The sequence below is a fragment of the Mesoplodon mirus genome (genome assembly GCF_964341445.2).
Source record: "Mesoplodon mirus genome assembly, chromosome: 12".
In the NCBI taxonomy this organism is placed as follows: domain Eukaryota; kingdom Metazoa; phylum Chordata; class Mammalia; order Artiodactyla; family Ziphiidae; genus Mesoplodon; species Mesoplodon mirus.
In genome coordinates, this window is record NC_138988.1 from 42,185,481 (window position 1) to 42,213,217 (window position 27,737).

A 27,737-nucleotide genomic window follows, 5' to 3' on the forward strand; every position below is an offset into this window, starting at 1 on the left:
GCTTCCTAACAAACCCTGAGCAAGGCTCAGTAAAAGACTGTGATTAGTAATATGATGACTAATACCAACAGTGAATTTGAGTCTGAACTGAATTGAGATGAATTTATGTGCACCTGAATACTGTTGGAATATCATTTTGAGCTAAATACTGGACTAGATGCCCAGCCAAACCCTGATCTTTTTTTTTTTTCCAAAAAAAATGTGCCCTCTAAGGATGAAGAAAAAGACTATGGAAATGAAACTTGGGCACTGTGCATTAGAGTGATCTCCTTGTGGAGAGGGGGAGGAGGAGGGTCATCCTGAGGAGGCACCCTTACTCATGCCTAAAACTGCCGAAAGCATTTACCAAGGGATAGTCTGTATTATCTGAACCCAGTTGGTGGTGGTAGCCAGTAGATTGGAGAACAACTTGGGGGAGGGTGGATCTTACAGACAGACAACAAGCCTCCTGATGGAGCTTTGGTGAGAGAGTGCATGTTAGAGTATTTTAGCTGCTGTCAGGCTCCTCCCCTGCTTTACACCTGCGTAGCTGCTGTAGTTCCCCCCACCAACTGCCCAAGAGTGGGACCTGAGGCAGTTGCCCTTATTCTGCGTATAAGATAAAACCAGCTCACTTGTATTGCTGGTATATTCTTAGAAAGGTCATTTTTGATGATGATAAAATGATACCTTTAACCAGAGTACCACCAAGGAGCTCCCTGTTTGGTGATTTTCTGCTTTTTTACTATCCACCAACAAAGGAAACCTTGTGTCCTTTGTGTGGAAACAGTATCAATAACTCCAAATATGCAAAATTTCCCTAACACCCTCATAGATAGGACAGTATTCTATGGTGGTAAACAAAAGATAAGTTTGTAAATTCAGATGTGGTCTATTGACCTTCTCAGATCCAAAGTTTCAGGAAGGAAAAAAAGATTTCCTCATCCTGTTGAAGTGTGCACACTGCCAAGACACTGGTTCTGTTTCTTGGGTCTCCACTGATTCTTTAAGTGATTGATAGAGAAGTACTTCGGGCTTCTCTAAAGGTTTCCTTTTATCCAGAGCCATGATGGCCATTTTGCCCATGGACCCCAAATTGCCCCCCCAGAAGACAGATGTCAATTCTGCTGCCCTTGAGGGAGGATCTCTTTTATGAAAACCTGCTTCTCTGGAGAACTCTGAGAAATGGTGATTTCTGAACATCCTACCCTCACTGACCACATTTCCATTATATTCATTGTGAGGTTATCTTTCAAAGATGCAGGAATGAAACCAGAAGTTATATGAAAGCTATGTTTTTTAGAATAAACCAAATGTGTGTAAAAACTGTCCCAAAGCCTTGAGGCAAGAGTGACTGACAGTGTGGGATGACAATAATGACCCTCACAACATAGCACTTCTGTTTGCAAAGGACTTTCAACACCTTGTGACACTCCCCTTATCTGCTGCTGGGAGAGGCAGGAAGGGGTCGTGGCCCCATTCTCTCCAGGAGGCACCTGACAAAGACCTGTCTGTGAGTTAATGACCAGGGTGATATGCCTGGTGTGTAGGACTCCTCACTTGACTGTGCTACGGTCCCCGATGCTCATTCAGAGGAGCCACATACATACATATGTGCAGAGCCAGGAGACAAAGGTTTCCCATTGTTTGAATTAAAAAAAAATTAGTTGCCATGAATTTGTAAAGCTTGAGGGAAGATCTCCTCAAGTGAATGAACACAGACTGCTATGCCCGCTGCTCAGAATGCCCTCCCCAGCTTTCCCACCAATGCCTAGAACAGAGCCAGGCACAAAATACATTCTCAATGAATGTTTACTGAATGGCTGAATGAGACATGCTAGCAAAACTAAGACTCAGTCTAGACCCACTCCTTATTATAACACAGCTCACAAAAGCCCACTGGTATTGTGTGTGGAAAAAAACATGGAGCAAAGTTTGAAATGGGCCAGTTTCAACCATACTGCTTTAGTGTATGTCCTGCTGGAGATCTTGTCACACAATTGAAGGACAGACTAACAGGGTAACACCACAGTGTACACCTGTCTGGTAAGACCTGCTGGGCAGGGACAGGACCCTGGAGACAGCAGATCATCTCTGCCACCCCTCCAAATCCTGGCCCTAAAACACAGAGACTGGAGGGGCAATGCAAGGAGGGAGTTTCTGAAAACCCCATTTATATCAGTCCCTCCTGGGAGAAATGAAATGAAGGAGGCAGACAGATAATGTGGGACAAAAAAGGACGATAAAAGGGAGAGATCTGTATATTCTAGGGTCAGAGTAAACACGTTTATTATAAATTAGATAAGTTTTGTTTTAAAAGAAGGGAAGACTAGGAAAGAATTAACAGCGTGCCATTTAAAAGACTTAATGTGATCACCAAAGCTAAATGAAAGAGGCATGTTTCCTGCCTAAGGAGATAATGAAAGGCTACATAATCTAATATGATATGGCAGTAGCCTGGCAGGGCCTAATACCACCCACCCTTTAGGGCATTCTGGCTATTCAGCAAAGAATGGGTCAACGTCTTGTCCTGTAGAGTCTGTTCTAAAGCACAGAAGCAACTCAATTCACTTGGTGAAGTCAGCAAAACCCTTATTCCCAAACCTGACAATGCATACTGAGAAAAAACTGGTGTCTCTTAGGCGTATAATTGCAAAATTCTAAATAAAACACTAGCAAATAGAATTTAACAGTATGTTAAAGGTTTACTACCCCATGGTTAAGGTAAATTTATCCCACAATAGGCTATTAGGCAATCAATTAATTGGACATAGGTCATGACAACAGGGCAAAGGGGAAAATTAAAAGCAAAGGATACAACACCTCAACAATTGAAGAATGGATGTTAAGTAAAACTTACCTCCCAATTCCTAAGATGAGTTCTGGTAAACAAGGTTAGAAGGCTGCTTCTTTAACATGACAGGGAATATCTACTCTAAATCAACAGCCAACACCATACCTAACAGGTAAGCGTTCCATTTAAATCTGGAAATGAAACAAGACTGGCGCTTGCCAGTATTCTTTAACATCACATACAGTTTTCTAAGCAGTATGTTAAAGAAAGTAAACAGACACAAGGGCATTACTATCAGAAAGGAGAAAACTTAACCTTATTTGCTGATCATAGACTCCTGGAAAATCCAAGAGGATTCTACCCCTTAAATGAAGGAGGAGAGATTGGTAGGGAATCTGGTTAGAAAATAAGGAAGTAAATTAATATTAAAAATTATATGCCAGACATTACCAGTCAAAAATTATTAAAGAAAAAAGATTCCAGTCACAATAACAAAAATAAAATGAAACGTGGCAAGATATAATACTTGAGAATAATCTTAAGAAATGTGTGGGACCTACATGAAGAAAATTACAAAACTTGCCCAGGCATGAGGGAAGTCTTGAATGAATGGAGAGACAGATCATGTTTTGGGATGGAAGCCTAGATGCAGTAAAAATGTGAAACTTTCCCAAGTTAATTCTAGGTTTAACCAAATCTCAATCAAAATCTCAAGGAGATTTTGGGAGAACTTAACAGAACTATGCCAGAGTTCTACTGAGAAGAATAAACAGGTGAGAAGAGCTAAAACAATTATGAAAAAGAAATGAATGCTTCTTCTCAGAGGGCCCCAGATAAAAGCATGATGTAAACACAGCATCCCTAGGCTGCCTGGCTTCTGCAAGCTCCTTTGAAACATCCGCAGAAGTCACAGGAGACCTCTGAACACAAGGTCTGGAGAACGGGGCCCAGAATAACCATCAAGTCCTCCTGCACAGCACCTTCTCACTTCATTCCCATTTCTACAGAGGGGTCCCAAGTGCAGATGCCAAACGCTGGACCCACAGCTGAGGACATATGAGTCCTGAATAATGCTCAACAAGATGCTGGAGCACATGCTGGTCAGTAGTAACTGGTCAAGCAAGGCCTCCCCACCTACCTGCCCAGAGCTCCGAGGTTATGTGAGGGGCCATGGGAGCAGCCATCACCATCAGGGTGCAGAGAGCATCCTCAAACTCAGGGCTGTGGAGAACAACTCTCTGAGAAGCTTGCTGAGGAACAGAAAAGAACAGCAATGTAAGAACACTGAGGTGTACAAGATAAGACTGGGTAAGAAAGGCCATGAATGTATGTGAAATCCAGAGACACAAACAGGCAGGAAAAAACCCTCTTCAACATCATTTTTGCAAAGAACTTTCCCCATTTAATCATAGTATTAAAAATAGCTGGAGCAGCAACAGCAGATATATTACTATTTGCCTTTTTGGCAGTGCTGCGCAGCTTGCAGGATTTTAGTTTCCCGGACCAGGGATCAAACCCATGCCCCCTGCAATGGAAGAGCAGAGCCCTAACCACTGGACCGCCAGGGAATTCCCGAGCAGATATATTACTGTTGACTGAGCATTTAACCACGCCCACAGTCAGATGCTAACTCATTTGGTTTTTACTACCCTTTGAGGGCAGTATTGTTACCCCATTTGACAGATAAAGCAGCTAAGGGTTAGAGAGGGAGAGTCATCTGTCCCTGCGTACACGGTTAACCAAGAGATGGAGACCAGATTAGAATCCAGGTCGGTCCTAATTCTTAACCACTCAGCTATGTTTCCTATGTGCACAGAACCAGTGGGAAATACAGAGACTTGCTCAAAGGTTCTGCAATGTGGAACCTCCAGGACAGGGGTCCTCTTGCGCCCCTCAGGGAGCTCAGGGTTCCCCATTCTTCGACAGTTCCTGCAAACACTCAGTGTCTTCCTGAGGTGTGGCTAATCAGTTAACTCAGTCACACCCATTCACTTTACGGGGCACCTACTATACACCAGACTTCAGAGATAAAACGTCCAGAAAGGCATAGTCTCTGCCCTCAAGGAGCTGCAGGCCACCTCACCACGTGACTGGAAGCCACGCTCCCTCCTCGGTTACCAGCAAATGAGCACAGATGGGCCACTTACCAAGAGGGCACTGCTGAGTCCCATCAGTTGAGAAATCGCAGAATTCAGTGAGAAGTCCTCTGTGAAATGTGCAGTCACCTATTGGTAAAAAGTTGAATTATTCACTTTGTTCAAACTTCCTTTAAGCTTTTCATAAAAATACTAAATTATCCAAAAAATGTGAAACTAAATGCATGCAATAAAAGATATTTTTTTTTTAATTTTATTTATTTATTTATTTATTTATTTATTTATGGCTGTGCTGGGTCTTCGTGTCTGTGCGAGGGCCTTCTCCAGTTGTGGCAAGCGGGGGCCACTCTTCATTGCAGTGCGCGGGGCCTCTCACTATCACGGCCTCTCTTGTTGCAGAGCGCAGGCTCAGTAATTGTGGCCCACGGGCCCAGCTGCTCCGCGGCATGTGGGATCCTCCCAGACCAGGGCTCGAACCCGCGTCCCCCGCATCGGCAGGCAGACTCTCAACCACTGCGCCACCAGGGAAGCCCAATAAAAGATATTTATAAATGTATTCACTATCTCAAATAGTCACTTTAATGTTTCATCAGCACAGAGATTTTTAAAATCAAAGTCAATGTTGTTTCCACCACTCAAGACTGTTACTCTTCCCCCATATTTGGGACAATGTTGGTTCCCATAGTAGGTGCCTAAGAAAACACTGATCATTACCTGAAAAGGAGGCAGGACCCATTTGATGAGCAAACATCAAAACGATAGTAAACAGGAGATGGGGTAAAGGATGTCACCTCTCCGTGGTTACATAACTTCAATTCACAGTGAAGATTATTGGTATATGGGATAAGGTTAGTTTTACATTTTCAAATACAGAGTCAACACAAGAATACAAATATGATTTGTCAGCTTTTTCCTGTTGGTGTGCTTTTCAATTTTGACCATGGGCAAAGATATAGAAAAATAACACATCCTTAAGATGTCAACAGTTTCCAACTTGTTGAAATAACCCAATTCCATTATCTGCCAGAAGAGAAGAATTTGCCAAATCCAAAGAGAAAATATGGGGTATGAAAACGATCATTCACGCATCTCTCAGGTCACTAAGTTCAATTCCGTGAGCTCTGTTTCTCTACACTATAGTAGAGAGGATGAAAATAAAGCTGAAGAAGTGTCAAAAATGAGACCATGCTGGACCCAGGGCCACCGCAGGTTATACAAACCGGAGGAAAAGCCCTGCTCCTTCAATGTAATCAGTTGCCAGAGTCCAGTGAAGTGACCTTGGCTAACTTTCTAAGTTTGAATCAGCACAACTTAAAAAAAAAAATTCAGCCTAAGGAGAATTTGGGGTATCTGGTACCCATTAAAAAATGGCTTCAGATTTCCTAAGGGCCTTCTTTCAAAGATATATGACATTTTTCCACAAAGTTCTTAAAAAAGGTGAATGTCATGGTGTTATAGCAGACTTCTGGATGAACAATTTAAAGGGATGCTATCAATGAAGAATCTTTTAAAATGATTTAGACAATAATATACTATTCTCTAAGAAGATAAAGTGAACATTTATTTTACCTGTAAAATTTAACCCACAATAACTCACGTGAACACTGTGCAACAAAGTACCTGAGTGGGAAAATACTCCCTATTCTGAGTATCAGGGAACTCTCTGCTCAGTTCCTCACTGGTTGTGTGACTTTCATAAGACATTTAACCTCTCTGTGTCTCAGCTCTGCCCACAGACGGGCTGATGAGGAGGCTAAAGAAGAGAGTCTTTTCAAGCTCCTTTCAACTCTAAAATTCTGTTTCTGTCTTTATAACATATACAGTGTGTCATCAGTATGATATTAAATTTGGTTCTCTACCTGGATGTGTTAAATGTGGAAACATGGAAAGTGGGCAGCTTCTTGAGATCTGGGATGGATAAGTGGGAGGCACCATTAGTGGGAGCCATTTCCTGAGACCATCTCTGTTCATGACAATGTTTGCACTGTTGCTTCACCTTGGTGAAATACCCAAAGCAGTAAGATCAATTAATCAAGGCAAGTGGGCCACCATAATAAGAAAGGAGGAAGACCCAGAGTGCCCACCCCAAGGCAGGGTGAGCCACACAGATCACATGGGCTCAGTTACAGAATCAACCAGTGTCCCCTGGAAGGTTTCTGACCTGAGAGATGATGGAGTTCTTGTACTCCCACAGCTTCCTGCCCTCGGCTTTCTCCTCGTTACTCAACAGCTGAGGACTGGGAACCTTCCCAGAAACCCTGACCTCGATAAATCGAGTTGCCAAGGACCAGAGACGCTGCTGCCATCTCAGCACCCCAGGGAGAGCGTCGGCTGAGTGTAATGTCAGTGAAACAGAGAGAGAAAGAGAGACATGTGAGAATGATTGGTTTGGTTACACCTAAGTGACAAAGCACCTGTGAATGAAAAGACACTTCATTGTGCCCGGTGGATCTCTCCAAGGGCACGGAGAAGGGTCCTTCCTGGCTTCCAGTGTCCGGGAACTCAGACCAGGACTGACTCTATCATTTCTTAGAGCCCCAGATATTCAGAGTGCAGGACGGCAGGGCTACACAAAGGGTTTCCACCAACTGTCACTGGCCCACAACGAACTTAGAAGCTTGGGCCAGGTTGTGCATCAGGGCACTGCCTCCTTGGTTAAGAAAGCTTGCTGTGACAACAGTGTCCTCAGAACTAACAGTGTGCTTGGAGACAGGGTTGACTTACACTGGTGCAGGTGCCCCATCTCACGTGGACAGGTAACATGCAGAGGGGGCAGTGGTCCACAGACCGCACTCTGAGCTGCAGTGCTGCACAGCCTGAGGTGCTTTAACACAACCCCTGTCCTCGCCAGATCTGTGTGTATCACATATTTCAGAGGTGTTCATCAAATCAGCTGTTCATCTGATCTGGAGAAGTTGAACAGCTTCACCTGGTGGCCCTGGGTCACACGGCTAACGAAATTAGGGCCAGTTCAGGTCTTTTACACTTTAGCCACTGGACTAGACATTCTCAAGCCTGGATGCACAGCAGGATCTTCTGGAAGGCTTGTTAGAGACAGATTCCTGGAGCTGGTCCCACAGGGAGGGCTGGGGAGCCAGAACCTGGGCCTGAGTGTCCCCAGGGATTCTAGCTCCAGGACTGGCATCTGTGACCACTGCTCCAGACCACACTTCTCACTAGAAATGGTGTGTTGAACTGAACAGTGATTTCAGGCACCTGATTTCTTTTTCCCATAACACTTGGATAAGACCACATGAAGGAAAACTGAATTACTGATTACTGTTGGACAGCTTATTCTAGGATATCCAGATACCTGAGATTATTTTACCTCACACCATTTTAGGTCTAAACAACTTTGGAGGGATGAATCTCCCCTGCGGGGGCCTCTGAAGGCTACTGTGAGTGACTGAAGAGGTCACAGGTAACATCAGGACCAGGCCCCATGCGGGGTTTTCTGGACTGGTGAGAGGCAATGACACCATTCTAGAAAAAACCTTTCAGGTTAGACCAAGGAAACGTTTTCAAAGTGGGATTCTCGTAGAACCTGCACGAGAACGCCACAGACTCATTGAAGGCAGGCTCTGGGGCCCTGCCCTGGGGACGGGGTCAGCAGGGCTGTGGTGAGGACTGGGAGTCTGCAGTCACAGCGAGCTCCCCCAAAGGTTTGAGGCTCATTACATCTGAGAAAACTGGCCTAGGAATGGCACAGGATGTTGGGCAAATTGCTACTTGCCTCACAGAGCTGATTCCTAGAACCCTACTAATGACTCAGCAAAGACATTTCCTTCCTTGAATTTCTTCAGCACCGAGGCGGATCACGGAGGAGGCAGGCTGGGAAGAGGAAGGTGACTTACTCTTTACATCCCACAAGATATCCTTCTCAGGAGGGGCGGCGAAAAGGATGTAGAGCCGGGTGGTGTCAATGCCGTACTGCTCCACGACAGCCTCGGGGTCCACGCCATTGTGCTTGGATTTGCTCATCTTCTCCCAAGTCACCTCTAACTTCTCCCTCGTGTTTGCATGAACAGGAACAGAACCTAGACACCAGAAAATTGCATCCGTAGGGGATGTGTGGTGCCGAATTGGTTCTGTGACAGTATATTCAATAAGAAAATACCGGGTGAGCAATTATAAGTGTCAATTTAAAGAACTCCACTAATTCATTTAACATGACTCGTTCTCTCCCTCTAGACGTCATAAAAATGTTTTTGTTTTCAAATAAATGAGGCCCACCTCCCATAACAAATCTTCCTTTTTCTCAATCACAAAACAACACAAAGTAATTTCCCTTTTTTAAAAAAAGTAAATTACTTATATACAAAAAGGAAAGTGAAAAAGGATAAGGAAGGCTCGCATAATACTCTTCTCTTTATGGATTCAGGGTCTCCTTTGGAAACTGGCAGATGACCAGTCAGGATCTCGGAGCAGCAAAGCACTTGAGGGGTCACTTCACCTGGGGGCTAGGTCCCCCGTCCGTGTTGAAGTCACCAGAACACGATCTCGCAGCACCGAGGCCCACACGTGGAGTTAGCTTGCTGGGCTCACAGTAAACGTGGTGTCCCATTGTGCAGCCCTGTTCTTTGTCTCCTCTCCACCCACACACCATCGGTCCAGATGGTGCTGATGGAGGAGGCCTTCCATGGCCATGTTTGGAGGAGGTGACCTTGCTGCCAAGCTCCAGTGGCTGGGACCAGGAAGGACATCTGAGAAGGCTAAGCCTCCTTCTCAGGAACTGGAACTAAGAGACAGAAACTCTATCTTAGTGTTGTTGGGCACTGGAACCAGAAGGTCCTAAGGAGCTGGGGCAAGACGTGGCTCTGCGGCTGCCAAAGGTCACTCTGTAAACTGAAATTAGGGAGAGCAGACTCCAAGCCTGGCGGAGGAAGGAGAACATGGCAGAAGAACAGAGAGGAGCAGGGAGAGGAACTGGAGGCTCAAGAAAGACGGAGGAGAGAGGAGTGGCCCGGAAGCTTCCTACATGTTGTACTTCCTGCAGCTGGGTTTGGGCGATGTCCCTACATCCCTGTGCGAAACCTGCCTTTGCGTGGATTTCTGTTCCTTCCAGCTAAATATTCCCTTTAACAGCAACCAAACTCACTCCCCAAGGGACCAGCGTATATACCTACAAGCCAACTCCATATTTCATGAGAGCCACACCCACTAAGTAGACAGATGCCTGCCCTTGCTGATCCACATCCATATTCTCCCCCTGGGGGAAAGTCTGCGTGGGAAGGGAAAAGATGTTCACAACAATGCTTGACCCCGTGACATCAGAGCAAAGGGAGACTAAAGTCCTGGAAGATGCTTTATCCAAGCTGTGGTGAGGATCCGGGAACCACTGCCCCCTCTACCCCACACCCCCTGTCCAGGCTGCAGTAAGCCTTTATAACACTGTTGTGAAAATTAGGAAAAAGGCATCTTTCTGGGCAGAGAAGTTGAGAAGTTAGAAAAAGGTGCCCTCTCTTGGCAGATGTGGCCCTGAGGTGTATAGTTGGATGAGTGGCTGGATCTCGGGCCCTGTTCACCCCTCAGCCAGTTGCCTTTGTACACCGCACAAACTGCACTGCATTTAGCTCCTTTCCCTCTGGCAGGTGTTGGAGAAACACTGCCAATTTCTGTTTCTCCAGCTTCTTTTTCTCCCAAGGACCATGGTGACCCTTCCAAACCCTGAGGAATTACTGCTTTAACTAGGTAATCCCATTGCCTGCTTCCACCTAAACCTTCTCTCTAGTGTTTGGCTTGGGAGCCTGCCTACCATTTAAGGGTTGGGTTTACCTAATTTGGGTTTACCTAATTTCATCCACTAAGCATGAGTTATTCTAAATTTAATGGCCAGAGTTTCTCACAGCCACCTCCCAATTTGCTGACATGTCATTTATTTATATGCTGGGTGCACATGATACACCTTCATCATGCCACCTAGAGATCTTTGAGGATGAGTGAAAACACAGGGTGGAAGGAAAAGGCTCGGGAAAGCTGGGAGAAGGGGAAGTCCAGGGGTCAGGGGGAGGAATTCCACCAGGGGGCCCAAGTAGACTGGTGGCCCCTGACGTTCTGAAATGCCCCTCCAGAAAACGTGGGGAGATGTGCCGAGAATGCCCCAGTCTTACAAGAATGTCTCTTGGGTCTGGGGGCTCTGTCCCTGAGATGGGCTGTCAAACACATGCTAGGACAGGAGGTGATGCCAGAGTTGACTCCATGTTATATACAAAAGAAAACACTTCCAGAAACTGAACTGACACTTGAGCTGGATGGGATGGGGCTGAGGGGCAGCCAGCCTCAGCCTCAGAGGGCGCCAGCCCAGAGCCAGCTGAGGCTTTGAGACCATGAGGCTAAAGGGTCACTCTCCTGGATTCCTGCCCAGCCAGGGCCTGGCAGCGTTCACCTGCTTGGTTTTCTGTGAGCACCTGGATGGGACTAGATGGGCCATTCTTACCTGTGAGATCTACTTCCTCTCGCTGTAGATACTGTCCAGATGGTAGGCGGAATGTCTGCCCCTTGACAAGGCCTTGGACCAGCAGTTTATGAAAAGGCTCTCTGAGGAAAGATAACAGACAAAGAAAACTGGTGGGGCAGGGATTCAAAGCATCCAGAAAACAGCAGTACAAACCTTACCAGCTGATGAGTAGAGATAACTGCCCTGTGTGAAAACAGGCTGACCAATGCCACTTGTAAATCCAACTTGAACAAATGGCTCCTTACAAATAAGTGATAAGGAAATTAAGTCAAATGAGAAGAAATTAACTACTTTCCAATGTGGCAAAGTGGAAAGAACACCAGGCCTCACATCTGGAAGGCCTGGATCTGAATCTCTGTTCTGCTTCTCAAAGACCTTTATGAGCCAAGGCAAGTCACTTACTCTGAGCATCAGTCTGCTCCTCTGTAAAATGGGGATTTTAAAAACCTGCCTCAAAGGGTTGTTGGGAGAATTAAAAGAAATGACTGCATGAAGATACTTGTAAATTTTAAAGGTCTGTACAAATGTCAGTTATGCTGAGCCCGGAGTAAGGAAGGGCTCAGGAGGACACAGACAGGTTTATGTTGGGGTTTTGCTCATGAAGATTACTCTTTCCTTAACTTTTATACAGTGCCTGCTTACATTCTTTTTAAAAATTTTAAATCATACAAATTACATATGAATATGCCCTTTTTGTTCAAATTCAAACACCCCTGCCCCCGCTGTCCCAGGCCTATTCCCCTCTGATGAGGCAGTTACTATCAGTCCATACAGATCTATTTCCTTTTTTTTTTTTTTTTGGCTGCTCCAAGAGGCTTTCAGGATCTTAGTTCCACAACCAGGAATTGAACCCGGGGCCCCAGCAGTGAAAGTACAGAGTCCTAACCAGTGGACAGCCAGGGAATTCCCCAGATCTATTTCATTTTTTAAACATCTATCGAGCATTTCACATATGGGTGGATTACAATTTATTTATAGTGCCTATTTTTTTTTAATAGTGCCTATTTTTAAAAAAGCTGTTTTAGGGTTTCCCTGGTGGCACAGTGGTTGAGAGTCTGCCTGCCGATGCAGGGGACACAGGTTCGTGCCCCCGTCCGGGAAGATCCCACATGCTGCGGGGCGGCTGGGCCCGTGAGCCATGGCCGCTGAGCCTGTGCGTCCAGAGCCTGTGCTCCGCAATGGGAGGGACCGCAGCAGTGAGAGGCACGAGTACCGCAAAAAAAAAAAAAAAAAAAAAAAAAAAGCTGTTTTAGTCACACCTTTACTGGCTGAATAATGAACTATAGATATTTTCTCTTAAGAGGACAAGAAGGGGTTGACCCTCCTACTGAAATTACTTTGTTTCAGATTTGAAATTGTTACTCAGTTTTGAAGCATGTGAGCAAGAGCTATTCCAAACTCAAAGTATTTGTGGAAACCTCTGCTGAGAGCATGTGCCTGTATTTCACTCTTACAAAGCAGCAGGTAGGAATGTCTGAATGAGGGGACAGATTGATGTTCTCCGCCAACATCACCCCCAGCATGACAAGCCTATTGATGTACAAACCCTCGGGTGCTTCAAGCTCACTTACATGGAATGGCTTTTATTTAGAGGCTCAAAAACCCAATAACCTCAAAGAGGCCAAGCTGACCACAAACCTAGCTCAGTGATGGAGGTAGAGGGCACTGTCTTTGTTAATTTAACAGGATCTCATTTCACACTCAAGGCTCATGTAGATGAACCCTGATACAGGGTAAGGTCTCTGGACAGGCCTCTGATTTGTACACTGTGCAGCCCCTGTTACACCAGCTGTGTGGACAGAGGCAGTTTAAAGGAAACTTTCTAGTGGATTCAGAGGGACAGAGTGGAACAAAGAGGCTGACTGGGAAAAAGATGAAGGTCAGCTAGAAAAAAAGGACTCCTGGCCTTTGTATTTTAAAATCTTGTTATGAGCGTGTGTATGTATGCGTATGTGCATGTGTGAGTTTGGTGGTATGTGTGTGTGTGGGGGGGTATTTTCCAACGTGGAAAAGACCCATATATTTGACATCAAATGGAAATGTAACACGTATTTTTTAAGCCTCAGTCAAATTATTCAGTGTCACAGGGCCCATCCAGCATGGTACCATGTTAATTTGGAAGAAATTTCACATGTGCATACGCATAAAAATAGTCACCCCATTGTTCTGGCTCTAAGATCTATCTTAATAATAAGCTCTTTTGAGTCATAAAACCGCCTTCCTTCCACCTCCAAGAAATTCCACCAGCAATGTCACCATTGGCAGAATGACATCTTTTTGTGCCACATCCCAGCAAGATTCCCAGAAAATGTGAGTGATGAAAGATATTAAAAATGATTTTAAAATATAATGCACTTGGATCTCATGATGCATTTTAATACAGAAGCACCTTGAAGGGGGAGCAATGGTGTCTGGGGTCCCTGTTTCTCAGGAACACTGGCATAGACACTGCAGGAACCTTGTGTCCTCCGGCCACATGAGCCGTATCCAGGGTAGGTTGGGGTTTTGATGCCCGAGGACCCAGATCTGCATTTTCCTCAGGAAGCTCAGGGAATTGTACCCACAGACCAAGCATGCAGGTCTCTCTACCATCAGCCCCATCTACCTTCCTGGCCTCTCCTCTCACATCTAAATGCCCCTGCTCCTCACAAAGGTCACAGGGACACTTGGCCATTCCCAGAATGTGCCGTGCTTCCTAGGATTCAGCAGGAATGCCCACCTCAGCCTGGGTTCCTGGGGAAACCTGGACCCAACCTTTACCACTGAGCTCAGGCATCCCCTTCTCTGGTGGCTGTCCCTGTACCCTGCACACAGTCCCCTTCACGCAGCTCCGAACCCTCCTTTGTGCCCTGCCACGTCCAGCACACCCTGCCGTGAAGAGCATGACCAGATTGCACTGTGATTACAACATAAATACCCGTCTGCCCCCCGCCCTACCCCCACCGTGGCAAGGAGCATTCTCTTGTCCTTCCCTCTATCCCCAGTGCTAAGCACTATACTCAACAGACAACAGGCTCTTTAAACATGTTCAAAACATGGATGGATGGATGAACAAATGAGAATGAACAGACGGATGGCGGGATGGAAGGAGGAAGACACGGGATGTCTGGGGCTGCCAGCTCCTGAAGCCATCTTTGCCTTCCATCCAATGTGAGGTGGCACCTGGATTTTAACCTCATTACAGAAACAATATAGCACAGTTTTAAAACAGGAGAAAATCGTATGGCTACGTTTCACTGGGCAGATGAAGAGACTGGTTACAAAGCATACTGCACAAGTGTTCTACACAGAAGGGATGCCTCCCCAACCCCCAGTGGTGCCTTCACTGGCCATCAGTGGCTCGACGGGGCTGATTTCTCACACGCCCAGGATGCACGTTTTTGAGCACTAGCTTATCTTTCAAGAATCTTCCTCAAATAATTTTACAGGCTGCTGCCTAACACAAAAGAGACAGACTGCGACCTTGTCCCTGCTGTGCTCAGTGGCAGGAGGATGAATTTGCTGTTACCCTCTTAGGCTCTAGTGTCCCTGTACCAGTTTTTGAGGTTTTTACTCTCTTTTCTCACTTTGAGTACATGGCTTTGGTCACTCTTAAGAGAAAGAAAAAAGATGTCTTGGGGATGGAAGGAGGGAGGGAATAATCTGGATCCCAAAGATAAAGACCAGTAGGATGATCAAAATCAGTAGCATTAAGCCTCCAAAAGGGGCGGGGGCAGAAACAAGGAGCTTGTTCTCCAGACTTGCAGGTTATCAAGTGGCACAATGCTGCCCCCTTCTGGGAATGGACAGAATTGCAACCTGCTGGAATCTTGACCCTAACTCCAGCCTTTCCACCTAAGGCTGCACTCCTCAGGCCTCATCTTTTACAACTCTCTCTTTTTTAAAAGTTTTTTCCGGATGCGCAGGCTCAGCGGCCATGGCTCACGGGCCCAGCCGCTCCACGGCATGTGGGATCTTCCCAGACCGGGGCACGAACCTGTGTCCCCTGCACCAGCAGGCAGACTCTCAACCACTGCGCCACCAGGGAAGCCCAAAAGTAAAACTTTTAAATGAGGTAAAGCACACATACTGAAAAGCATGTAATTCCTACGGGTAAAACTTGAGGAATTTTCACAACATAAACACACCTGTGTAACCAGTACCCAGGTCAAAGATCAGAATGTGACCTACTTTCTGAAGGTCCCCTCCTCCCACTTCCAGGCAACATCTCCGCATGGGCACCACCAGCCTGGCTGCTAACACCATAGATCAGTTCTGCCTGTTTCAAAACCACTTCTAAGCCTTTCAGAATGAGGGATCTCAGGGGAGTGTCCACGCTGGAGGCCTTTCCCAGAATGGCAGGCGTGCCCTTCTCACACAGCAGCACACCCAAAACAAGGCCTGCCAGTTAAACAAATAAATCTTAATTTCCAAAAGTTAGCAACAACACAACTTGATAGCTGAGGCTCATCTGGGCTACCTTCTTCTCCCAGGGCTGAAGCAATGCAGGGATGGCTGGAAGTGTCATCTAGTGCAGGGATGGCAAAACTGCCCCAGTGCCCCTCCCACCCCATCACTGATCCATGGCAGCACTTCCTGGTGGACTCAGGCTGAGGCTCAGAATTCTTGGTATCACGTCCTCAGAAAGCAGAGTTACCCTGTGAAATCTATCATTTATTTATTCGGCAGGTATTTATTGAGTGCTGACTATGATTCCGGCACTGAGCCAGGCATTAGGGATGTCATGGTGGGCAAATCAATCCCTGCCCTCAGGGAGCCAGCCTGTCTGCCATCACTGAACCAAACCAATGCCTGACCACTCTCAGAGCTGGGAAGGAGGAACAGAGAGTCCATTCAGATCTGAAGATCAACTCCTGCCACATCAAGTCCAAACTGCCGGCTTGGCCATCGGACTTCTATCCCTCCCTTTTCACTTCCTTTGCTCCTTCTACGTGTTGCCCATATGCGCTTCCATGTCCTCACTCACACACTGTTCCCTGAAGTGCTATCAAAACTGCCCATTTGTCAAAACTCTACTCCCCCTTCCAGGCTTGACTCAAATGCCACCTCCACTGTGAAGGCATCTCAGGCCCTCCTGGTCAGAATTAGTTGCTCTTTCCTCGGTGTGTCCAGTGTTGTGCCTGTGACGGCATTGGGCAGATACTACCTGTCACTGTGTATTCAGGTGAGTTGCATTGCTGCCTGTCTTCCTCCTGAGAGGGAGGAGGAGGAGGAGGAAGAGGAGGAGCCGTGAAGACCCCTCCCAGCGCCTAGTTCATAGTAGATGCTCAATTAATGTAACTGGTTTGAAATGAATGAATAAATAAATCTGCCAGCAGCAGAGGGGGGGACAATGTGGAGGGGACAAGAGATGAAGGAAGAAAGGGGATGAAGAGGGGGCACTGGACGCTATGGCTTCCAGGTGGGGCCAGAACCTTTTTGCAGAGAGAGGCACCCTCAAAGATTTCAAACTCTTTCTATTTCAAGCCCTTGGGAAGATCAGCAGGGAATGAGAGTGGGAGAGAGAGAGAAATTCCACAGTGGGGAGGGGCGCTTCCCAGGTCCTAGAATCCTGCTCACTCCCCAGTGATTTTCCCTCCACTCTTCCAGGGCCAAAGGGCTCTGGGAAGCTGGTTCTTATTCCATCCATCCTCAGGTGTAGTTTAGCCCAGAATGAGGAGTCACATTTGTATCTGAGCGAAAACTGGGTACAGAGCCCTCTGAAATTAATCAAAGAGCTTACAGTAAAATGGGTGGCCCAAGACATGCTCATAAATTGCCACCACCACAAGGAGGAGGCATGAAGTGTGATATAGAGAAGCACGGTACATGGGAATGGGGGACAAGGGGACATCAAGGGCCCTGCTAGACTTGGAGCCTAGTCTTGCTGGAGCAGAGATGACACCACATTGCCAGGTTCATTATTCAGATTCATAACAATGTATAACTAAAGTATTTCCCATTTGTTCATTCATTCATTCATTCAACAAATGGTACCTGGGAACAAACTTGTATAAGCAAACAAGTTATTCACACATCATAATGATTGTGTATAGCAGGGAGCTTTATAAGAAAGTGAAGAGTGAACGTTTTTAAAGTCTGGGAACAACGTCTCCACTGGGTTAAGATGATGGCCACGCCTGGGCACCCAAGCTTCTACTTTCCTCCATTTGAAGGTAAAAGGAGGTGTTCCAGCAAGGTCAGGAGTGCAAACGGCACTTTCTCTTGTAGATGGCGCCCTCCTCCACTTTGGGTGGGTCACGCTGCTGGTGCCCGCAAGGGACCAACATGACCAGGCCATGTGCCTGGGTCCCAGACCCCTCCAAAGGAGCTCGGGGACACCTGTCCAGCCAGGCCACGTCCCAAGGACCCGCCCACCATCTCCCTGGTCACTGCTCCCACCCACTCTAGCTCCTGGGCCTTTCTCAACAGCCCTCCTCCAAGCTTCCCTCTGAAGGGAAAACTGGACAACAAATACACAAACCGGGGAACAGGGGGGTGGACAGTATTAGTGCACTTTCATCTTGTTTGAATTTTTTTAAACATGCATTTGTCCTTCTGTGATATTTATTTACTTATATATTTAGTTAGTTAGCTAGTTATTTTTCAAGGTAAGGAAGGATTTATTATTACTGGCAGCAAGTAAGGAGAACACCGGGGATCTTTCCCAAAGCAGTGTCTCCCTGAACAGCAAAATTGGGAAGTTTTAAGCTAAGGGTACATGAATATTCATGACTTCTGTGATTTTTAAAATAAATTAAATTAAAAACAAGAAAAAGAAAGTGAAAAGTCTGCAACTGTAAACCACCAACAAACCCTTTCTGACTCTGAAGCCATTAAAGGTGGAGGCGTTCTGCAGGGCATCTGCCTTGAGGAAGGCCTAGATGGTTTCACTTTCATGAATACAAATTTGTGCTCTTTGCTGAGCCAGCTTTCTTCTCACTCCTTCAATACCACCCTTAGAGATGGATTACCTTTGTTTGTACCGCAGCACAGCTATATGCAATCAGAATGATGAAAAGGGATGGAATCTTCAGTTTCCTTGATAGTTTGGACTGCACTAATTCAGAAATTACAATGAATACCTGCTGGTCATTGAAAGGCACCTTTGTTCAAGGAAGGAAAGACGGAAGGAAGGGAGGGTGGGTGTGAGGAAGGGAGAGAGGGAGGAAGGTCACTAATCCCTAGGATTAACAAGGAATTTCAGAACATAGATAGGCTATTTTAAGCACCCTTGTAAAACTCACTGCATAAAGGAATGCATTAACCAAGATGGGCTAAAAGAATCTCAGGATCCATCAGAGCCCTAACTAGTCACTGCAGATGACATTTCCCTACTTAAGAAGACCTGGAGAGCCTGCTACCCACTCTCCCGCCTGGTCAGGTGGCTGCTATAGATCTGAAAAGAAGAAAACAGAAAGCCATGGATCTCTGAAAATAGTGTCTAACTGGGATTTTTCAGACTAAGTTCACCTTGCTCTTCATCCCTGCCCTGAGTCTAGGACCATCATGTTCACATAATTAGCCCGTTTCTAAGTATCAAGACATGGCTCATCTTAAAATATCACGGTTTCCATTTCCTAGCAGCTAGCCAGGGGCGTGGAAGGAAGCCTTAGCATTACGGCGAGACTCAAATAAGGCTTTTCTTCTCTTCCTTTGCCTTTTCCCAATAGCTCCATTTCTGGTGTGATCAGAAAAAGTTCCCCAGACCATGGATGGGGGCCTGCTGAGCTCTCAATGGTCAGCAGGTGGCTGTTAGCACGAGAGCAGCAGCTTCCGACCCACCCCCCTTTTTTTTTTTTTTTTTTTTTTTTTTTTTTGCTGTACGCGGGCCTCTCACTGCTGTGGCCTCTCCCGTTGCGGAGCACAGGCTCCGGACACACAGGCTCCGCGGCCATGGCTCGCGGGCCCAGCCGCTCCGCGGCATGTGGGATCTTCCGGGATCGGGGCACGAACCCGTGTCCCCTGCATCGGCAGGCGGACTCCCAACCACTGCGCCACCAGGGAAGCCCCCACCCCCCTCTTTGTTGTTTGTGAACTGCAGGGAGAAAGTCGATTCAGGGAATTTAGTGTCTGAGTTGTACGAAAGAGCAAGAACAAAAACTGACAAGATTCCGTGTTACAGCTGTCTCTCACAAAGGGGGAGAAAAGGCTTCCTGACCCCAGTTCAGTGGAGATGAGCAGAGACAGGTACCCCCACCGAGAGTGCCCCTCTGTGCCCTCCAGCATCCTGGTGACAAGCAGCCAAGGCTGGTGCCAACCTCACACTCACAAGTCACACTGGCAGGCCCAGTGCACTTCCCTGCTTCAGAATATAAACTGTAAATGTCTTCGCTTTATTTTCTGTTATAAAGTTACATAATCATTGTATAACATCTGGAAAAAAACCATTAAAAAATAATAAAATCATCAATAAGCTCATCATCCAGAGAAAAATAGTGTTAGCATGCTGACATAATTTTTTCTAGTCTTTTCTCTTGCTTTGTGTATGTGTATTGTTATGTGTGTACACATAAAGACAGAGATAATCAAACTATCTACAATTTTCTATCTTGCTTTTTTCACTTCTCATTACTAAGAAGTATTTCTCCATGTTATTCAACATTCTTTGTACAAGAATCCTCCATACAGATGGGGTATACTGTGCCCTTTCTCAGCATTTGGGGGCAGTTAGGTTCGGGGTATTTAGCTACTTGAAGTAATATTTACAGGAACACTTTGCTGTGTAAGTTTGCATTTCTGATTATTTCTTTAGGGATAGATTTCCAGAAGTGTAAATAGTGTCCAAAAGTGTGACTATTTTTAAAGCTCTCACTATATACTGCCAAAATGCTTTTCATGAAGCCTGCTCGCAATTGCCTTGTAGTATATGAGAGAGCTGCTCTCATTGGGATGCTATATGGAAAACAGTACCTCACTGCTGTTTATTTTGTATTCCTTTTGCTGCCAGCGAGATAAACATTTTATAGTATGTTTATTGATCACTTCCATTTCTCCTTTTGCAAATTTCCTGTTGACATCAATTCCAGCTTAATCACTAACCTGGTGTTTCAGACACACAATAAAGGCACTCACTGTCCCATGTGATGGCATACCCAACCCAGAGGCCAGTTTCTTATAAAGGGTAAAGAGACCTTCTGAAAGTTCAAACTGCAGACCTAAATGTACAAGTGATGAAAGAAAGGTCCAGGGCTCTTTTAGGAACTAGGAAGATTATTAAATCCACATAAACCTTTACTTTTATATTGATATTTGAAGACATTTAACCAGAATCATAGAGTGAAAAGGGTGCTCAGAGGTGACTGGATCCCTAACCTATGAGGCCACTGAGAACCAAAGGGGTTAGGTCTCTTGTCCACATCGCTAATTACAGGCCCATGTGATCACGGGACAGAGGTTTTTCTGGACTCCCAGTCCAGAGCTACTACTTGAGACAGTGGCCACGTGGCTGAGAAATGAAAAGAAAACTGGAACAGTTGTAGTCTCAAGTCCCTCCTGAAATGACAACGCTAATCAAAAAGAATACAGAAATGGACACGAAATTCCAATTTATACACATTTCAGGAAAAATAGCTAATAAACAGAGAGAAATACACACATAAGGTTGACAGGTTTCAAAATTTCCTCTTAGGCCAGCTTGATAAAATTGTTTGGAGGCTTTAAAAAATGTTTAATCAGAGAGTTCTGAAATACTCATCACAGAAAGTAGACGATTTTCATTTCATCTGAGGCCAAGTGGTTTACCAAAACACCTCTGATAAACAGGTAACACTCAGAAATAGTTTTCAGAGGTTATTGTTGCCCTGATGTAATTTAACAGGAGTAATTCTAACAACTGTGCTGAGAAACAGAAATAAGATGACTTTCTGCACCTTTCTCAAAAAAGTCAGTCTTCTAAGTACTTAAAATAAATCTCCCTCTTTTTGGGGGGTGGGAGGGCATGGAATAGAACGTACCATCTTGTGAAGAATTAAAAAAATATATTGCCTAGGTATATTTCCATTTATGCCATACAGCTGTCCCTTAAAGTTGATGGTAAGGCAAATACCAGGTGTCCCTCGAGGCTTTGCAAATTAAAAATTTACCTGAACAGAAAACAAGTCACATCCAAAACTGTATTTTAAATTATGTCAGAATGCTACAAACATTTTTCCTCCTTGACTATAGTTTTAAAACACTGTAAACAAATCAGAAAAGTAGCCAGGGCCTGTCCTACATCTTAAATTAGTGAGCCGTTGAATAATTTATTTACTCATTCATTACTTCTACAAATAATTGTTCCAAAGCTGAGAAATGTGCCCTACTGTTAAGGAGCCAGAAGCCATTTATGGTCTTTGTTTCTAGACCTACATGAGAAGGAAATATTTCTCATGTTGTATTTGGCCTTTGAACTTAACCTCTCTCTATCCAACTCTCCTTATCCCAAGAAGAACATTTCCTTTGAACAACATAAACTTTTATCTGTTTATATCAAGGAGTTAAACTCAACTTATTTAAACAAATATTCCCTGAGAATATATAATGTCCATGAGACTGTGATAGTAACAGAACACAGCTTCCATCCTCCAGGGTAATCTTTATCTAGTGAGGTAAAGAAGTTTCCATAGAGAAAATGCAAGGCAGAATGGTAAATTCTATAATCCAAGTTACAAACTTTTTTTTTTTTTTTTTTGCGGTATGCAGGCCTCTCACTGTTGTGGCCTCTCCCTCTGCGGAGCACAGGCTCCGGACGCACAGGCCCAGCGGCCATGGCCCACGGGCCCAGCCGCTCCACGGCACGTGGGATCCTCCCAGACTGGGGCACGAACCCATGTCCCCTGCATCGGCAGGTGGACTCTCAACCACTGCGTCACCAGGGAAGCCCATAAGTTACAAACATTTTAACTACAGTCAGCCCTCTTTATCTGTGGGTTCCACACTTGTGGATTCAACAAACCGTAGATCAAAATATTCAAAAAAAAAAAAAGAAAAATTCCAGAAAGTTCCCAAAAGCAAAACTTGAATTTGGTGCACCCAGGCAACTATTTACATAGCATTTACACTGTATTAGGTATTATAAGCTATCTAGAAATGACTTAAAACATTCAGGAGAATGAGTGTTAGGTATATGCAAATACTACACCATTTGGTATGAAGGATTTGAGCATCCTCAGATTTTGGTATCTTCGGGGGTCCTGGGACTAATCCCCTATGGATACCAAGGGATGACTGTAATTTATTTCTCTGAAGATTAACACTGTTAATGTGTCCTTCTGATGCAGATGGGTTAATTTTTACACATGAAGGTCTCTGGGACTAATGAGAAGAAATTATTTTAAGCATTTAATTTATATCCTAAATTAGCTTTCTGTAGACTTTTAATCCATGTATGCATGCACAGAATGAGGGAGCAGGTCTGAGCATGGGGTGAAAAGGGAGGGAGTTTTCAAGGTACTTCATTTTAATGAAACTGGATTTTAGTCTGCATTACAGAGGTTCTAAAAGTAATATATTTTTTAAGGATCAAAAATTTAAAAATATATATCCTGGGCTTCCTTGGTGGCGCAGTGGTTGAGAGTCCGCCTGCCGATGCAGGGGACACGGGTTCGTGCCCCGGTCTGGGAAGATCCCACATGCCGTGGAGCGGCTGGGCCCGTGAGCCATGGCCACTGAGCCTGCGCGTCCGGAGCCTGTGCTCCGCAACGGGAGAGGCCACAACAGTGAGAGGCCCGTGTACCGCAAAAAAAAAAAAAAAAAAGATACTCCTAAAGAAAAAGAACAAATAGGAGGACTTCCCTTACTGGATACTGAGACTTGTAAAATTAAAATAACAATGCCAGTAACTAATTAGCACAGCAAAAAACAAATAGACTAATGGACAAAATAAAGACCCTATAAATAGGCCCTTGCATATATATGAAAACTGGATTTATAATGGAGAGGGCACTGCAGATCAGTGGGGAAATGGACGGACTGTTCCATTAAAGGTACTGAGACACTAAAAGCAATAGCCATAAAGGAAAAGATTATTAAAATTTACTACATTAAATTAAGAGTTTCTGTTCATCACTAGTGGCAGGGCAGGAATAAAGTCACAGATGTAGAGGATGGGCTTGAGGACTGCGGGGGGCGGGGGGGAGCTGGGATGAAGTGAGAGAGTAGCACTGGCATACATACACGACCAAATGTAAAACGCATGGCTAGTGGGAAACTGCTGCACAGCACAGGGAAATCAGCTCAATGCTCTGTGACGACCTAGAGGGGTGGGATAGGGAGGGTGGGAGGGAGGCTCAAGAGGGAGGGCATACGGGGATATATGTATACATATAGCTGATTCACTTTGTTATACAGAAGAAACTAACAACATTGTAAAGCAGTTATACTCCAGTAAAGATATAAAAAAATATATGAAATCCATGTGTGACATGAAAAAAAAATAAAAGAGCACAACAATCATTAAAGAAAAAAAAAGTTTCTGTTCATCAAAAGACACCATAAAAATAAGACAAGCGAAAAACCAGGAAAAAATATTGCAATACATATAGCTGATAAAGGATTAGCATCCAGAATATTTATAGAACTCCTATAAAAGATAAAAGACAACCCAGAAGAAATAAGGGCAGGGCTTCCCTGGTGGCGCAGTGGTTGAGAGTCCGCCTGCTGATGCAGTGGACACGGGTTTGTGCCCCGGTCCGGGAAGATCCCACGTGCCGCGGAGCAGCTGCGCCCATGAGCCATGGCCGCTGGGCCTGCACGTCCGGAGCCTGTGCTCCGCAACGGAAGATGCCGCAGCAGTGAGAGGCCCGCGCATCGCAAAAAAAAAAAAAAAAAAAAAAGAAATAAGGGCAAAGGACACAAATAGGGATTTAACAGGAGGGAAACACAGAAGTCCATAAACATAATAAAAATATGCTAAACTTCATTAAGTAAGCAGCGTCTTTAAATTCAAATTTAACTCACAAAGTGATCCATTATATAACCACCAGTTTGACAGGATTTTAAGTTAGATAATACGGTCAGCCCTCTGTGATTATGATCCAAGGTTGGTTGAATCCAAGGATGTGGAACCCACGGATAAGGAGGGCCTACTATGAGAATTGTGCATCTACAAATTTTGGTATCTGTGGCGGGTCCTGGAACCCATCCCCTGCAGATACACAGGGATGGCTGTACTATATGTTGTAATGATGAAGATCTTGATAGTACCCTCACCTCTGTTGGTGCCAGTGTAGGTTCATATAACCAATTTGGAAAACGGTCTGGCATTTCTTAGTGAAGCTGAACATGTGGTTACTCTAATCTTACTCCAGGTACACATCCTAGAGAACTGCTAACACGCGTATGTCAGGAAACGTACCGGGATGCTTACGGCAGTTTTGTTCTGAATTGCACAAAACAGCCCAAGGACCATTAATGGTGGTATAGACATAAACTGAGCTCTGTATTAGAAATTCCATTCCATGTAATGGAATACCAGATAGCAGTGAATCACTAATGAAACATAACTCCATGCAGCAACATGGATGAATCCCCAAAAATGCTGAGCAAGAGAAGCAAGAGAGAATACATGAAATATGATTCTACTTATACAAAGTTCAAATACAGAAAACTAAACAACACATATTGTTTAAAAATATATAAAGAAGTAATACATTTAAGAAAAGCAAGAAAATGAATAATTCAAGATTCAGGATAGGGAATGTATGGGGGAGGGGTGGGTGGTGTAGGAAGGGGGATGATCTGATTAGTGAGAGCACCCTGGGTATTCTAAGGGACCTGTAATACTCTATATCCTAATCTGAGGAGGGGGTGCATGGATGTTCATTTTATTTTTTAAATTGTATAATACATTAAATACATATTATATATTATGTATATATTATATATACATATATATGATATATTTCATGGGAAAAAAGCACACACACACATCTTTCTGAACATCATGGGGACTATATTATAGACCAACAAGAAAAGAATTTATCAATGGATTTACAATGTGATTCCCTAGCTTTTAATCTATTTTATCAGAATGACATATTGAGACAGGATTCAGTCAAGCTTGGAAATAGAGCTTACACCAAGGGACCAGATGATAAACATGACCTCACATGAGAAGCTATAAAAAGCTGTGTGACATTATGAACCGCTCTTCTCTGCCTCACAAGTGAAAATCTCAACTACTTAACTCAGTTCAACAGAGAAAAGCTGAAGGGAAGATCCTATGCAAGCAGGCAAACATCACGGGCTAGAACTGACTAAGCAACATAAATGGACTTCCAGTGGTTAAGGCTGACAATGACCTCTAAAGTATGCTTGAAAAATAGAGCTCTTCTGCTACATATATTTACCTTGCTTCAGAAGAACCAACACCTGCCTTCAGTTGCTGTTCAAGGAACTGAATTCTTTTGCAAAGCAGTATAAATGCTCACCTGTGTTTGACCATCTTTTGATCATGGCAAAAGTGACTAAAGAATCTTGCATAGAACAAGTGCATGACAGCATGTTCTTTCCCTCCAATGTACAAATCCACAGGCATCCAGTAATCTGCCAACGCTGTGCTGAAAGGGCTGGGAGGAAGAGAGATGGTCATTTATAAAAAAACCCTGCTTTGTCACAATTGCATAAATTAGACCAATCATAATTTGCATATTCCCTGAAATAAATTATGCCAGAGAAAAACAGTGATTTTCTTTTTAAAATATAATGAGAGAAGCTTATATAACAAAGGAGAAAAATGTCAGAGCAGTGTTAATTTATGAAATTTATAAAAACTGTTTCAGAAGCCATTACTGACATATTTTAACAAATGTGATTTTCATATATAATGAGGACAAAAGGAAAACATACAGCAAAAAGGGTATTTCTGTACAATGCATATTTGACTATCTGGATTTATTTTAATTTTTATTACCATAGACAATCAAGATTTTTGAGTTCTTACCAATAGAGGGCAATATGGCATGTACAATGGAGACTCGTGCAGGCACTAGAAGTTCATTTTAAGACAGAAATTCATTTGCCTTTCTAGTGTATTAAGAAATGACATGCATGTCATTTCTTAATACACTAGAAAGGGGAAATAAAGTACACAAGTCCAAGTCTAAAATTAGTACTTTTCCATGAAGATTTGTGTACATGTGAGAGGGTGTCCAGTTTGTCTGGTGATTGTTAGAGAGTTGGACCACTATTGTATGTTGCTAATAATCATCGACTGTAGTTCCAAAAAAGCCTTGTGAAAATGTTATGCCCTATGTAACAGCAGAGTAACATAAAATAAAATTACATTTTATAAACCAAAATAAATAAATAAATAAATAAAACAGAAATTCAATCTTATTTTTAAAGCAGCCTCAAAATGCAGATAGTCAGCAAGAGCCTGCATATGCTTCCTCAATGCACTGAGCATACTTGGAGTAATTAACATGAAACAGCCTAACTCTCTGTAACCTAATAGATACTTTTTGGTCAATAGAGGTCCTAAAAGAAAGGCTTCCTCACTGGAAGCATCATTCCCTAGTCCTAATGGATGCTAGGGAGGAAAAGAAATGCCACTCACTTTATTTTCTGGGGGAGGGAGGGAGGGTGTGTGTGTGTGTGTGTGTATGTGTGTGTGTGTGTATGTGTCTACGTACACTCTGTGTGTGTACACTCTGTGTGTGTGTGTATACACTGTGTGTGTATATACTCCGTGTGTTTACACTTTGTGTGTGTGTGTGTGTGTGTGTGTGTGTACACTCCATGGTTTCACATATATGTGAATTCTCTTCCCCACACCTCAAGGTACTTTTTTCCCTGGCGCTCAGCAGGTGGGCCTGGCCAAACACCATGTGTTTGCATCTTAAGGCAGCTTGGTTTTCTCTCCTCCAGTCACTATGCCAGAATTCCGGTAAAATTTTAAATAATGTTTCTTTGTGAAAAATGCTTCCCCAGAGAAATCTAACTGCTCACGCAGGTGACAGAAAAGCAAGGGAAGTCAAGAATGGTACTCGGCCTGAAAGTAAGTTTGAAATAAATTGAGGAGTGAGATGTTGAAGGTAGCTATAGCTGGGATCTATGATCTTTCCTGGAAACCACCTAGTGAGAATGCAAGCCAGCATGGAAATAAACAGCAGCATTTTACAAGGGAAATGATGTGATACGTGGTATTCCCAAACTAGGGGCTGTGAAGGTCTCGGGACATACCTCTCACCAGTTAAGGGTCCCATCATTAAGTTGGAGTCTATCATCTGTAAGAAGGTTTTCCCTTGAAGCATTCTGAGAGGTGGAGAGCCTGATTGCCCTTGCATTCTAAGGCAGCTCTTCCTAACTGGAAGTCACCAAAAGCCCCTTCTAGAAGGAAGACCCAGAAGAGGGGCCCCTCTGTGGGTTAGCCGGGGCTGCCCTGGTGGTTCCCAGCCACAGCAGTCACCCTGTATCCTTTCTTGCCTCTGCCGCTTGCTGTTTACTCCGG

At 44.4% G+C, this 27,737-nt stretch overlaps 1 protein-coding gene across 4 annotated transcripts in view; it reads right to left on the minus strand.

The window, feature by feature from the left end:
• LARS2 (leucyl-tRNA synthetase 2, mitochondrial) overlaps nucleotides 1–27,737 on the minus strand; it is a 242,167-nt gene that overhangs the window by 10,715 nt on the left and 203,715 nt on the right. For all 4 annotated transcript variants that reach the window (XM_082638131.1, XM_082638130.1, XM_082638128.1 and 1 more), the window contains 6 exons: nucleotides 25,717–25,854; nucleotides 11,306–11,406; nucleotides 8,724–8,906; nucleotides 7,031–7,200; nucleotides 4,921–4,998; nucleotides 3,912–4,023 (listed from right to left, as the gene is read on the minus strand). In XM_082638131.1, the coding sequence (XP_082494257.1) occupies nucleotides 3,912–4,023; nucleotides 4,921–4,998; nucleotides 7,031–7,200; nucleotides 8,724–8,906; nucleotides 11,306–11,406; nucleotides 25,717–25,854 (782 nt within the window). The remainder of the gene's footprint in view (nucleotides 1–3,911; nucleotides 4,024–4,920; nucleotides 4,999–7,030; nucleotides 7,201–8,723; nucleotides 8,907–11,305; nucleotides 11,407–25,716; nucleotides 25,855–27,737) is intronic.